The sequence below is a fragment of the Gracilinanus agilis genome, chromosome 1 (assembly GCF_016433145.1).
Source record: "Gracilinanus agilis isolate LMUSP501 chromosome 1, AgileGrace, whole genome shotgun sequence".
In the NCBI taxonomy this organism is placed as follows: Eukaryota; Metazoa; Chordata; class Mammalia; order Didelphimorphia; family Didelphidae; genus Gracilinanus; species Gracilinanus agilis.
Window position 1 is genome coordinate 354759317 of NC_058130.1, and position 15371 is coordinate 354774687.

At 34.8% G+C, this 15371-nt stretch overlaps 1 protein-coding gene across 1 annotated transcript in view; it reads right to left on the minus strand.

Annotated features, from left to right (window-relative positions):
- The window catches only part of IPO11 (importin 11), a 222537-nt gene that overhangs the window by 86968 nt on the left and 120198 nt on the right, over positions 1–15371 (minus strand). The window contains exons 24-25 of the mRNA XM_044663634.1: positions 10492–10587; positions 5524–5637 (exon numbers count right to left, since the gene is read on the minus strand). Of these exons, the coding sequence (XP_044519569.1) occupies positions 5524–5637; positions 10492–10587 (210 nt within the window). The remainder of the gene's footprint in view (positions 1–5523; positions 5638–10491; positions 10588–15371) is intronic.

Here is a 15371-nt window from a genome sequence, read left to right on the forward strand (position 1 = left end):
TAGAACTTGTGGGAGAAAAAAAAACTTTTTCAAACAGATACTACCACTTTTATAGAAGAGGCGGGAAGATAATATAACTAACATTTCAACAAATGAACCTAGGAGCTTTTATTTATGCAGCACTTAAGCATGAGATGCAATAATCAATAAATACTTATTAAGTACCTACCACATTATCCAGTATGGTATTAAGCATTAGAATATGACTACATGAATCATATGTACATACATATGTATGTACACAAATATAAAATGCTGTTTTCCCCTTTATATTAAGACAAATATATGTTCTCTCTATCCAGTAAAATCATAAGCTCCATCAGAACAGAAATAAGAAGCACATAAATTTGGAATATGAATGAGAATGAGGAAAGAATGTATGTTTTCATTACTAAAGAGAACTCTCAGGTGATTAAACTATTGCTACAACTTAAAGTTTGTTTTTTTTTAAACCCTTACATTCCATCTTGGAATCAATAGTATGTATTGGTTCTAAGGCAGAAGTGTGGTAAGGGTAATACAACTAGAGTTAAGTGACTTGCCCAGAGTCACACAGCTAGGAAGTGACCGAGGCCAGATTCGAACCTAGGACCTCTAGTCTCTAGGCCTGGCTCTCAATCCACTGAGCTTCCCAGCTGCCCCCTACAACTTGAAGTCTTAAGAGAGTTGGTTATGAGCCCTAAGATGTTAGGTGATTAGCCCAAAATCACATAGCCAAAATGTCAGACAGAACTCAAACCTGTGTCTTCCCAGTTTTGAGGTTGGCTATTTACCAACCCCTCCTGCAAACCCACACATACATGCACACAGCACATGTGCACACACGTACACACACAAAGTATTTACAAGGAAAGTTAATTAAGAAAGGCTTCATGATACAATGACCCAGGACAATTCTGAGGGATTTATGGTAAAGACGCTACCCACATTCAGAGGAAGGACTGCAGGAGAGGAAACATATAAGAAAAACAACTGCTTGAACGCATGTGTCAGGGTGGACATGATTGAGGGTGTGGACTCGAAACTACCACACCAATGCAACTACCAACAATTTGGAAATGGGTCTTGATCAAGTACACATGACAAAACTAGTGGAAATGCGCATCGGCCATGGGTGGGGGGATTGCGGGGGGGGGGAGGGGGATGAAGGGGAAAGGAGGAGCATGAATCATGTAACCATGTTAAAAATGAATATTAATAAATGTTAAAAAAAAAAAAAGAAAGGTTTCATGTTTAAGGTAGTGCTTTAGTAGGGTTTTGAAGGAAAAATGGGTTGAGTTAAAAGTAACTTTTAGAACAAGGCGCAAAATGAAAAAGCCTCAGATATATATATATATATATAAAACACCTCACCCTCAAAACTGCCTTTCCCTCAACATCCAAAAAGTTTTTAGGAACAATAAGGAATACATAGTTCTTAGAGTTTAAGAAGGTAGGGCAGGGCAAGAATAAGACCGGTTCAGAAATAAGTGTAAGATGAGGATGATGACAATATACAATGTAAGAGGTAAAAAGTGGGGGTTCAGAGAAAACATCTAATCAGAGGGAGGGAATAAGAAAATAGTCCAGTTTGTGGAATGTGACGGGTATATTTACAACTAGAATTAAAAAAGTTTGTTCAAGAAGGTCATCCAAAAGTCAAATGCCATGGACTAAGAGATGGAAGGCAAAAGAAGTTAACTGACTTGTCACTGCAATAAAAATAAAAGTCCATTTTCCATCCACTGTTCTGCTTAGTTTAGACTCCAAGGCACATCATACTTCCCCAAGGATAAGATGATCACCTGAAATCTCATTACCATGCTAACTCAGTTTTTGAAACTCAATACCTTCTCAGCTCCCTCACAGCTGCCCCCGCCTAATTGGATGGCAAGAAGGTAAAGCAGTAAACTATTCCTAGATCCTTCAACAACAGGGAGTATTATGCCCCTGCACTGGGTAACCCAATGGGTGGCCTTCCCAGGGCCACTTTTTTCCTTTGTGTGCTGGCTCCACCCACAGCACTAGAAGCTCCTTAGGTGCAGGACTTTTCTTTCTCTTATTTGAATTCCCAGTACTTAAGATAGTACTTGGTGCATAGGAGGCACTTTATTTAGACTTGAACTGAATTAAAAATTATGAAGCTCTAGCCTTCAAGTCAATGTTCTTTCTACTACACCATGTGGTAATATAATATAATAAAGTTGTAAAATAAGTTGGTGCCAGATTGTGGAATGCATTGAATGCTACCTTTAGCAGTTTGAGCATTTTTAAAAGGCAGTCAGCTAAAATGATGGCACTATAGGGAATCTCAAAGATAATCTTATCCAGAAGTTCTTAATTTTTGTGTAGGTCATGGATCTTCTTTGGCAGTCTGGTGAGGCTTAAGGACTGCTTTTTGGAATAGTTTGTAAAATAAAATACTCAAATTACCAAAGAAACAAATTCCATTGAAATGTTAGCCAAAAAATATAAAACAAAAACCAAGTTCATGGGCTCTAGGCTAAAAATACCTGATCTGATCAAGCTCTCCATTTTATCAGAAAATTAAGGGTCAGAAAAGTAACCTGTCCAAAGTCACCGAGCTGTCACCCAGTGACAAGTTTGAAACCAGGGCTTCACACCCAAACCAGTGTTTTTGCTACTATGGGCATTAGTGTACACAATGGGGGGAGAGGGAGGAGAGAAGACAATTGTAGCCTATGGCAATAATCTATGTAGTAAAAAGGATTTAAGCAATGGCAGTTAAAAAAGGCATTGTGGAATAAGAATTTGGTAAAAGTAACTGGAAGTGGGGACAAGGAGAAAGCCATATAAACTTATGGTGGAGTTCTAGTTAATCACAGCATCATTAGGATACATCTGAATGGTTTGTTGATATACATCCTAAAATAAAATTTAGAAAGGCAAAGGGGATAGTGTCCTATGGCCTGTGACCTCCTTTCATTGTCTCAGGGAACAACATGATGAATAGGCAATGGGACATGCTCTCTAGTGGAAGGCCCTGAGTCACTAGAGGCAGGTATTTCGGAAGGATTTTCAGACAGAGGGTTTGCCACAGAAGTTTTTACATCACTGGTGGGGTGATAGGGGAGAGATCTAGCTAAAAACTAATCAGCAGGATGAGGAAGATGAATTATAATTGTGTTGCATCAACAAGCTTGTGTAGTTTGAAGCTGATGTAACTAACTTGATGTAGTTTAAACTTGTAGTTAAGCATTTTAGTGATATAACAGGAAAGAGGCCTAGAAGAGTTAGGAAATGAATGAGAAATGAATGAAGGAGTAAAGGTCATAAAAATATTCACATAGAGATCCTCTAATATAGTCCAAAGCTCACTAAGAAATGCCAGAGCTCATGGGCTTTTTTGGTCTTTCTGGAGTATAAGGAGATTTGACAGTCCCAGTATAGTCTCCCAATACATCCACATAGCAACCACTATAATGAGGACAAAGTTGCATAAAAACAGGTGATTTTAAAAAGCCAGTTCCCTTATATGCCTGATAAATATTCTCTTGGTCTGAACTTCCACTTCTACATCTAGTTTTGACTTTTGTTACTCTAAAGAAATCTTGATACTGAGTTGGGTCATTTAATTTCTGGATTTAAATTTCTCTAAATATTATACATGAAGTTCATAGACATCTGAATGGGATCCTGGCTCCATCATTTGCTAGCTCTATGACCCTGGATCTCTCCAAGGATAGGGATAAGAATTCCCACTGTACCTAACAAACAAAGCTAAATGTGAAGATCAAATGAAATAGAATACTTAAGGATTTAGAGTACCATGAAAATGTCAACCATCTATCTAAAAGCATTTATTAAATATGCATTATGTGCCAGGCATTGTGTTAAGTGCTAGGGACACAGCAAAAGGCACAATCCCGGTCCTCAAGAATTCTAATCAGAGAGATAACATGCAAAATATGTCTAGTGCTAAAGAAAGAAAATCATAGAGGAAAGGTCCTAACATATGGGATTTAAGGAGCAAAAAGGGTTGGAGGTAGGTAAAACTAGCAAAGAAAATGGGATTTGACCTGAGGTTTAAAAAAAGCCTAGAAGCAAAATTGAAGAGAAAGAAGTTTCCAGACAAGAGGCACAGTCACTGCCAAGGCAAAGTCAGAAGATAGAAGGGTCATGTGCAGGGAACAATAAGAAGGCCAGTGTTCCTAGACATCAGAGGCTCTCACCAATCAAGATAAAATAATTCCCACTTGAGGGTGTCCCAGGACATCATCTCTAGTCTAGTGGGTACAACAGCATGGCAGTAGACAAAAAAGATAGTTACTAAAGTTGTAACTGATGTTTTACTTTAGGGTTTACAAGACACTTTACATGTATTCTCTGATTCAATCCTCATAACATTCTATAAAGTAAATACCTAATTCCATTAAGTAAGTTATAGATGATAAAATTGAAGCTGAGTGATTTGCCTAAGACCATAAACTCAGGTCTTCCTAACTCTGAATCGAGTATAAGCTATGCTACCTTTCTGAGTTAGTACTGTAAAGGGAATTATAGCATGTGTTAGTACTTTAAAGGGAATTATAGCAACATTAAAGGTTAGTTGATGAGGTTAATGCCTTATGTATACTATAACTGAAATCTAGTGACATATACATAGATAGAAAACATGATCATAATTTCTGAATTCTTTAGGGGGCAGCTGGGTGGCTCTGTGGATAGAGAGTCAGGCCTAGAGATAGGATGTCCTGGGTTCAAATTTTACCTCAGGCACTTCCTAGCTACATGACCCTGGGCAAGTCACTTATTCCCCATAGTCTAGCCCTTACCATTCTTCTTCCTTAGAACCAATGCATAGTATTTATTCTAAAATAGAAGGTAAGGGTTTAAAAAAATAAAAAGAATTCTTTAAATTAGCATATATTACATAATTTTCATTTAAAATTTTGCCTAGTACTTAGCACAAGAGGGCAATATAAATGTTAGTTATAATTATTGATAATAAATGCCAAGTTGAATTGAAAAACAAGAAAAAAAAGGAGGAACTGGGACAATCTGGGATATAAGTCCTTTAATGACTCAGTTTTTATATATGTCAGAAAAAACATGCAAATGGCATTTAAAAGCAAGGGATATAACAAAAATATGATTAAAACTTGCCCATATCATATCCTGTTATGAAGTCAAAATAATTACTGTGCAGAGAATTTCACAGGATCAAAGATTTATTTCTGGAAGGTAGATTTTTTAAAGCCAAGTACAAATCCAACAATTTACAGAATGAGGAACTGAGATCCATAGATGTTAAATGTCATCCCCAGAATCACACCATTCTGAGGAGAGATGTGAACCTAGAGAGGTCTTTCTGATTCCCAAGGCATACATAAATGTAAGAATTCAATTCCTTATCAATACAAGAATTCAACTTAGCTCCAAAGGTTCATTTTTTTAAAATATCAACAACCATGTTCTTTTTTTATTAGAATTTAAGAGTGAGTAGTTTTTTAACAACATAAGAACTTTATGAAAATTTGGTTTTCAATTGATGTTTAAATTACAACATAAGCTGATTCTTACCTCCTGGTTATATTTATGCGCCATCTGATTTAGAAGTGAAGAAAAGAAACTAGTATTTTGCAGCAGAACTCGGCCCATGACTCCAAGATAAGTAGACATCACTACAGGATACCTCTGGACAATAAAAAAAAAAAGAATTAATAAAAACTATATTAAAGGGTTCAAACATAATTTTTTTTTGAGATCTGAAGAATCTACAAGGACTCAGAACTGTTCAGTATTTTAAGATTTGCATTTAACTTCTTGCATTTCTGAGTATCAATAGCAAATATGTCCTTTGTGACTTAGCACTCATAATTACAAGATTACAACAAAGTGTCTATCAGTGTTTCAAAACAGTAAATAACCCTGCAAGTTTGGTGGTTCCAAGACATCCCAAGTTCCAGAAACTGAAATGGGACGTCTTTCAATATTTTCTACATGTCTTAGGAAAATATGACTTTGTAGAAGGATGTTATCTTTTGTCTAAAATACAAAGGTTTCATTGCAGCCTCATTAGTCAAAGAAGTACTAGCCTAAATGATTAATTCAATTGGCTAGTAGATTTCCTTAAGTTTAACAACTGAGTGATATTATTCATGTGGTTCATGTGCTGTGATCATGTCCTTGATACATGATCAGCCCACGATAATGTCTTTTAGGCAATTTTTTGCATGCATTTGAGGTTAACATACTGCAACTTCTCTTTAGGACTACAGCTGTCCTCTGAGTCATTTGTAACTTTAATTCTCCTATTTGTATCCTTCAAGCTTCATCAGAGAAATAATGGATGTAAGGATATGAGATTTAGTGGCCAGGAAGACTTTAGAATCATGAAAAGTAGTGTGATCTGTGCAAAGATTTGAAGAGCATCATCAAAAAGTCCTTTGTTTGGACTTTGGGCAGACCGCCATCATGAAAGAGACATTGACAATCCCTGGTAAACATATAAAAGGTAGCTCACTGAACAGAATTATCTCTATAGTGGCATCTGTTGCAGTTTAGTAAGATTTTGTTGTACACATGGGAGACATCTCATCCAATGAGAGCCTTCAAAAATGGGCAGAGTTCAAAACCTTTCTTAAAATCCAAAACCAGCACAGGGAGACATTTATAAAACTTCTCAAACATCTGACTACAAAAAATTGTCAGTAAACATTTGTTTTACTACAGGAAATTGTTTGAAATATGGCTTTGTTTCTTTTGTCTGTTTTTAATTGAGGATACCTTTATATCAAGAGAGATGAATAAATAGGCATTCAAACTTGTTTATCTTCTCAGCTGTCTTTTTTTACAAGAACCATTTGTATGATCTTTGGGGAATTCCCTCTTTAATATATTTTCAGAAGCAATCTTTTAATAATTTTCAAAGTGTGACCTTTAAAATAAAATTCTTTTACATTTAAACACATGATAACATTTTATCTAATCAAACTTGCTATTAAGAGCTACTTTTTAACACAGTACACTACTAGGTACTGAAATGGTAGATTCTAAATGGGTGGACTCTTCATTTCCAACAAAAATAGGGCATTTAAAAATGTCAGAAGATCCATTCTATTTTACACTGTTGCTTGTCCTTCCTTCTAGTTTCATATATGCAAATGAAGCCTGGACAATCAGGTTTTGCTCCATCTCCAAAATTATTTTCTCTCAAATTATTTTTTGTTCTGTAAAACATCTATTACTTTCTGCTATAGTATGCTTCAGATGGGACTGTACTTTATAAAATTTTTACCCTCAGTTGTCCCATCTCCTTGATTAACAAGAATATTAAGTACCTGCAGACTGATTTGGTTTCTGGACTCTTTCAGGTTGTGGCAAAAGTTTAATACTGCTTGAATTCCTATGGACAGCAATGTCTTTACTAGTGCCAATACAGTTAAGCATTTATTGCAATGTCATTTTGAAGCTAATCCAATTGAACAGTGTAACTGTTCTTTTAATTTCATATTTATTGGCAAAAATATATTTACTATTAACACACAATAACTGCACAGTAAGTAGTGAACGGTAGGAGAGAGTCAATGTCAGGAGAGAGTAATGAAAGTTTCCATCAAGATGGTTGGAAGAAAGCATTGCAGAGATTTCTGTGCCACAAATTTCTTGGGAGTACATGGACATGAATTGCATGGGTTAGGTAAACATTTTGCGGTAGGCATCCCATTTTAGGCATGACAAGAATTAGATGAGATCAGAAATTTATTTGAGTACTGAGTAATAATCATAATGACAATGGACTTTTACATGGCAATTTTAAGTTTTGCAAAATTAGTTATGTTAATATGCCTAATTCTCCCACTATTCCTCACAGATAAATACTAACAGAATTATTCTCATCTTACAGATAAGGACACAGACTTGGGGTAAGTGCCTTGCTAGTGGGTTTCAAGGGAAATTGCAGACTCAGGATTCTCTTTATTGCCAGTCTAGTCCTTTTCTCCACACTATGCTATGCTGCTCTAACCAAGTGAGGATCTTTCAGATTAGACAAAGGCAGGAAATTTATAAATAATTAGTTGCTTTCTGCTAAGATACAGTCAAATTCATTTTTTATGATGTTGTTTGATACTTGCCAAGACCAATAACTTTTGATTCACCTCTGAATAAAGTATTCAAAATAAAAATGTATAGGTCAGCCTATGAAGTCTTTCATTGCTTCCATTTCTTTTTACCTTAAATGACTCTTTCCTACAAAGTTTTCCCACAAATCCATCTTGTGATTTTATTCATAGCAAACACATCGATATGCAGGTGATTAAATTTTCTTTATAATGTGCTAACTCATTACTGAGTGGACAAACACCACAGTGGAAGTAACAACAGTTAATGTTTTCTCAGTGGTCACAAGCAGCCTCAATCCTTTTCAACCACTCTGCAAACATTATTTTGCCTTTGTCTTGTTGATAGATTATTGGTTTACAATAGGAAAAATAGACTAAAGCTAGCCTCAAAGCCAGTAAGACCTGGTTTCAGGTTCTGCCTTGGCATATAGATAGGATGTATGACCCTGCACAATTCATGTACACTCACAATACTCTAAGCAACTCTCTAAGACTTCTTAGAGTTAAAAGAGAAGGTGGCAACCTGTACTAATAGATAGTGTTTCCTATATCAATGAAATCACAGGTTCAGTACTTCTATCTGTTTTAAAAAGTTGCAATGGTTAACAATTTTTATTACATAGTGTCTAAATTCCTAATGATGAATTGTTTGCACTTTTGCTTCGACAACAAACACCATCTATTGCTATGTCTTACACTAGAAGACTAACACAAACTGTAGTAGAACAAAGGAGAACTGAGAAAAGAAGATATATATTGGACAGGAAAAGGTAAATAAAAAGAACACTAAAAAGGCAGCGGAACCCTGATTGATTGAAATGACCAGCTTTAACCTTGAAGAGAAGATAACTAAGTTTCCATCTTCTGGGGGAGGCAAGGGAGTGAAGAAGACACAATACAAGTTAAGGAATATAGTATAAACTTGTGGTCATGGTCAGATTTACTTTACTATTTTTCTTTATTATGAAGGAGGACTTGGTGACAGGTTCTGGGAAAAAAATAACAAGATGACAGGTATATTTTAAAAAATATCAATAAAAAATTTTTAAACAAAAGGAAAAATTAGTCCCCAAGTCTTTGGACGATTTTTAAGATTCTTCTCTACTACAAGAAAGCTGTTTCATAGAACACAGAAGCACTGATTTAGAACTAGAAGAGACCGTCAGAGATCACAGAGATCAAGTCCCTCATTTTACAGATGAGGAAACTAAATCTTCATGAAATTACATGACTTACCCAGGATCAAAGAGCCAGTAAGTGTCTAAGGCATGGTTTGAATCTAGGTCGTCTTGATTCTGAGTCCAGGACTCTATATCTAATAATACCAATGAAATCCTAACTATATAGTATGTGCTCTATTAATACAATAATTCTTAGAAATATGAAAAGTAAAAGCCTAATTAAGCCTAATAAAAGTAAAAGCCTAACTAGTCTTCAATGCTTTATAAAAAGCAGAAAATACTTGAATTTCCATTTTCATTGTCTGTAATATGTACTATTTAAAAGACTATGAACTATTTCTACTGATTGGTTGGAGAGCTAGAGAAATAAAATAAAGCATCAGTTTCCATTTGTCAGTACCTACAGGAATGTACAAAATTGGTTCTTATCCCTTTCCTTTCATGTTATCAAAACTTATTTCAGAAAGAAAATTCCACACATTATTATGAAGGTAGGACACTAATGTTGAAATTTGTATCCAGAGGGTTACCATTCAAGAAATGGGAACTAGTCCTTGATAAACAGTCCTTCTATAAGGTAAACTAATGTCTTATCATAGTGTTCCATGAAGAGCAGGGGCCTATCCATGAGTGACTATAAGGATTTGGAGAATGGCTGGAGCCAAGAGCTTCTGACAGAAGTGGGCTCATGCTATGCTAATTAAGCACTTATCTGAGTGCATGACTCTGGGGATCTCACACTTTCCTCTCCCTACCAAAAAAATTGGGGAAAAACACAATACTTTCTCATTATTTCCTAAAATAATCTAAGCAAGTTCTACATTAAAAGATTATCAGCCACTTTTCTTTAACTTAAAACTGAATAGATAAAGAGGAAGAATGTTGGTGATGAGACTGTCTAGGGTACAAAACTCCAAAAAGTGGCCTGAATCAGATTAAAATATAAGTGGAAAATATTAGCAAAATTTAAATGCAATAAAACAAAACATAAACAAAAAATACAATAAAACAAAAACAAAACAAAAAATGCAATAAAAAGATAACATTACTATGTGGTTTTCTAAGTCAACATGAGACCCTAAAGGATTCTTATGAACAATTGAGTGGTTTCCATTTCTTCTTGAGTTGGATGCCACTGCTCTGGGCAACAATGCTTCTTCCCCTTGTCTCCCTCCAGGAAGATCTGTTTTATTATTAGCAAGACAAACCCAAGAATCCAATATTAATCTTAAAGAACGTCTTACCTCTCCATCTATAATGCCCCTGAACACACATGGTAAAATTGGTTGAAACATTTGAGGACCTAATGTTGGATTCACTTTAAGAACATTTTCCACTACCTGAAAAAATAAGAATGTATATTAGAGAGTGAATATTGAAAATGTCTCATGTAAAAGATTAGTATTTCACATAACACAGGAAACAAATAATATTTAAGACATGAATAGCATTTCAAGTACATTATTTTAAATGTGACCAAACAAGTACAACAAAATAAATTATATAGCTGTGTGAGCAAAGATTTAGATATACCCAATAGATATACCTTATCAATTAAAATAACCAGAAATATAACACACTACAGCTTACAATAATTAAAACCTCAAGCAGTTTAATAAACAACTATACATAAAAGAGAAAATATGAGATGACCAGTTGTCAAATCTTCCTAGTCCCTTCCATCTACCAACTAATGATGTCTACCTGAATGACATGCCAGTACTTTAAATTTCACATGCCTTTGAACCCATTCTCTATTGTCAAATAAAGAATTTTATTCATTTATACCTAAGAACATAGTATTAATATTACATCAGTTTTTAAAAAGAGGACCCAGAGTCAGGGAGACCAGGTTAATAGTTCTTTCTCTTAAATTTGCCCTGCATTATCAGAAATGCTATATGATATTAATTAAATAGCTTAGCACAGGACTATAAGAAGTCATATGTCTTTAAGTATAAGGCATGCTGTAACCAACATTCTTGGACACTAGAGACGTACATATGTTACACATAGGCCATATATAAATTCTGATACTCCAAAAATTAACTAAAGCTATGCAATTTTATTGGCCACACTTAAAAGAGACATTCAAATATAATCGTTGCCTAGAAGCATACAATAACTTTTGAGTTACACCTACTCTGGTCAACAGAAAAAAATACCTAATAAAGATATTTCAAATAAAAGTAATTACTGCTTTTAACTTCTTCAATACCTCAATACTCCTAGGTTCCAATTAATGTGATTTGTAAATTCTATGAAGTAGTCCCATGTATTCAAGTTCACACTACTGAAACTTATAATAATGTAAAATACGGCAACTTATTCTAGGCTAATAGAAATATAGAGAGCAAATAAACTTTAAATAAAACAATTTACAGTATAATAAAAAATTGCTACCAATCCAATTTTTTCCATTGTATAAATATTAAAACTGGAGCTCATCATAATATACTTGTTCCCTTCTTACTGGTCAAAATGGTTATGTCCCCAGTAAAAGGGAAATAAATGGGATTGTGATTTGTGTTGTACCCAATAACCAGAATCTAAAAGGGTACCTCAAAAATGATTGACCAGATTCCACCTGGCAGAATATTATACAGATAAGGAGTAGAACTAGATTGTTAAAATCCCTTCCAAAGCTTTAGATTCTATGAAAATCACATATAAAAATCCAAATTTGTGACATAACAAATTTGGCATAGATCATCCATTTTATAAAGGGATCAAGTACTATTGGTTTAGCATGACTATCAAATTTCATTAATGAATTCAAAATATAAAATGTTGAATTTAAATTTTAAATCATCATTCAGTTTATATGAAAGTCTTGATGAACAAATATACAGCACAAAGTGAAATACATTTCTTTCTATACAGATTCACAAATAAACACAAAATTATAACATTCAAACTGAGGTCAGAAAAAAAGGATCAACCTAAGGCGTCACAACCTATATGTCTGTTAGAGAATATGGGTTTTTAGAAAGTCATGAATGATGAAATAGAAAAGTATATTACATACTGAAAATAAAATTGTGTTTTTCTTGATCTTTTAAAAATTAGTTTGATAAGTGATTGGTGATACAAATCTGGCTATTTTTTATTAGTGCATGTTTACTAGGAAGAATTTTTTTAAAAGATGCATTTTTAGTGCTATTGATAATTATATCATATCAAGTCAAGAATTTACTTTAATGAAATATTAAAGAGTTAAAGTGGGGGGAAGGAGTAAAAATTCATGGAGAAACACTGAATAAGGGGCAGCTAGTTGGCTCAGTGGATAGAGAGTCAGGACTAGAGACAGGAAGTCCTGGGTTCAAACATGGCCTCAAACACTTCATAGCTGTGTGACTATGCCCAAGTCACTTAACCCCAATTACTGGAACCAATAATTAGTATTAAATCTAAGGCAGAAGGAAAGGAGGGAAGGAGGAAAGGAGGGAGAGAGGAAACCAGATCTAGAGATAAGACTCATTCAGGAATATATTAGTCTTCCAAATGAATAAAAGCATTTTATCTTAAATATGAATAATTTTTCCTATTTAATAAAATTTCTTTGATATTACATAGATGAAAAGTGACAGAAACGACAAAGCATAAGACTTATACAAATAATTTTATAGATATTTAAATTTTCCAACAACTACTTTCCATTTCATATTTTTGTTTTCGAAAAAAAATCTCCAATAGCATTGTCTTCATATTTAAATCCCATTTACTAAGGCATAAAGTAAAAAATACTTTAAGTACAAGTTTTTTAAGGTTCAATTAAAATAATATTGCTCTAGAATGAAATAACTTGATGTACATATATTTTTAATTGTACACTGCTAATGTGAATGTAAACTAGTTTACTTTAATGCATCTTGATTGTGATGTGTGAATGAGTCACCTATCAAAATCCAGGTTTCTCTCAAGTAGGAATTACTTCATTCCTTTTATCCATCTCCATGACATCTAAAGCACAGTAAGCACTCACAGCCTGAGTGAATAAGTTGCAATACTGGTCATCAGAAATATATGGATCCTACAGAAAAAAATCATCAACCATGCAAGATGTTAAGGATACAAAATTTAAAAATTAAGTAGCCCTTGTTTTCAAGCTTATATTCTATGGGTAAATAACACGTGTTCCTTTAATGAGACACAAAATAAATAAATAAAAAAGTAAAATAGATATTAAGTAATTTGGGGAAAGAATTAGCAGCTTCAGAAGGGAGGACAGCTGGTAAGAGAGGGTCCCACTGAAGAAGCAGCTCTTGTGCTGAGTTCTAGTAAGAGGTGTAGATTGGAAAGGGCCAAATCTAGGTTTGGGGGGGGTTGGGGGGGTGGGGATGGGGGTAGGAGGGAACTAGCACCTGAGCAGAGGCATAGAGGGAGACAGAATATCAGTGTTGAGTAAGAATCACTATGTCAGTTTAGATGGAGGAAAGGGTACATGATGGGTAATAATTTTAATAAATCTGGAAACATAAACTAAAGTCAGATTAAGGCTTTAAATCCATGAGGCAATAGGGTGCCCCTTGAGCTTCTTGAGCAGCTAAATAACATGGTCAAATCTATGCAGTCAACACAGAGTTCAAATAACGAGAGAAAAAGAATAGAAAAAAATTTACTGCAATCTTTAAAAAGATAAAATTCAATGAATTTCAAAAATTTACCTTCAGAAATTACATTTCTTGTTAAATGGTGTTTGAAAAACTAAGTGAATGTTAGATGACGTGTTTAAACAAGACTAGATGACAATTCAAATGCCACCTAAAGGACAAAATAAGTGGAAATTCTGATATACACTATTTTCACCTAAAAATAGAAGTAAGATTAACCAAATTGGTAGAAATAATTTAATAGTCAACACTTTAAAGTTGCATAATATACTCCAATGAGAATGTTAAAATCATTAGTCAAAATGGATATACTTTCTAGAACAACACAACTCATTAACTCATTCATGACTGCCCACAAATTTTGTAAAGAAAGGGTTACTTCTTAGGTCAAGGACCTTCTTTCAATTCTTTGACAAGCATCAATATCACTGGAACAATGAAGGAATGGGGGAGAGGAAGAGAAAGGGAATAAGCATTTGTATAGCACTTACTATATCATGCTAAGCACTTTCACAGATACTAACATATTTGACCCTCACAATAATCCTGCCAGCTAAGTGCTACTATTATCAACCCCCTTTTACACTTAAGGAAACTGAGGCAAACAGAGGTTAAGTGACATTACACAGCTAGTATCTATGGCAGGATTTGAACTCAGATCTTCCTTACTCCTGGACCCCAAACTCTATCTACTACACCACTAGCTGCCTTTTTCCCCCAACTAGTGCAAAATTTAGTCAGAGAAGGTTTCTATACCTCAGCACAAATATAAACACTTCAAAAAACAAAAACAAAAAAACACACACACACACAGGCATACACACAAGTAGAACCACAGGAGAGAGGAGAGTGACATAGCTTGGATGGGGAGAATAGGACATCAGCAGAAATGAAAGGCCTGTTTCTCATCCATTCTAGTTGTCATCTCTCTGGCCATGGAGGGTAAACAGGGTGAGGGCAGGGCACGGCTCCACTCTGAGGTCAGTGGGGTAGATGCTAGAGAAACTGGCAAACTGTAGCAACGAGGCCTTTCTTCAGGGATGTTCTTCAGACCATCGTAGACAACAGGAGACACTGTAGCATAGGGGACAGGAGTGGTGGGTGCTGAATGTGCAAAAGATTGTGCTACGTGCTGAAGGAAGAGGATAACCCCAAAGCCTGCCCCAGTACCCATAAGACCTGGCTGAAGGCAGCTGAGCCAAGGGAACTGAGAGATGACCTAGATGTGTCTCTAGATATTGCATGGATACCAGCAAAATATTAGTTATGTTTTGTTCTAGCTATTTGACTAGCTCATTTTTTTCTAATCATATCCCTCTTCTGTATTTGTCTTGCAAAACTCTTCATTTGTAATATGTTGCAGCCTAGTCACTCAGCATAATATATAAAGGTGATTTTAAAAATTTTGTTGTCATCATCTGGGTTGGTTGTGTTTTTCAAAAATTTAACTTATCTGTGTTTTGTTGTTCAAAATAAATGAAGCATAATGGCATGTTCAGTCAATTAAACTA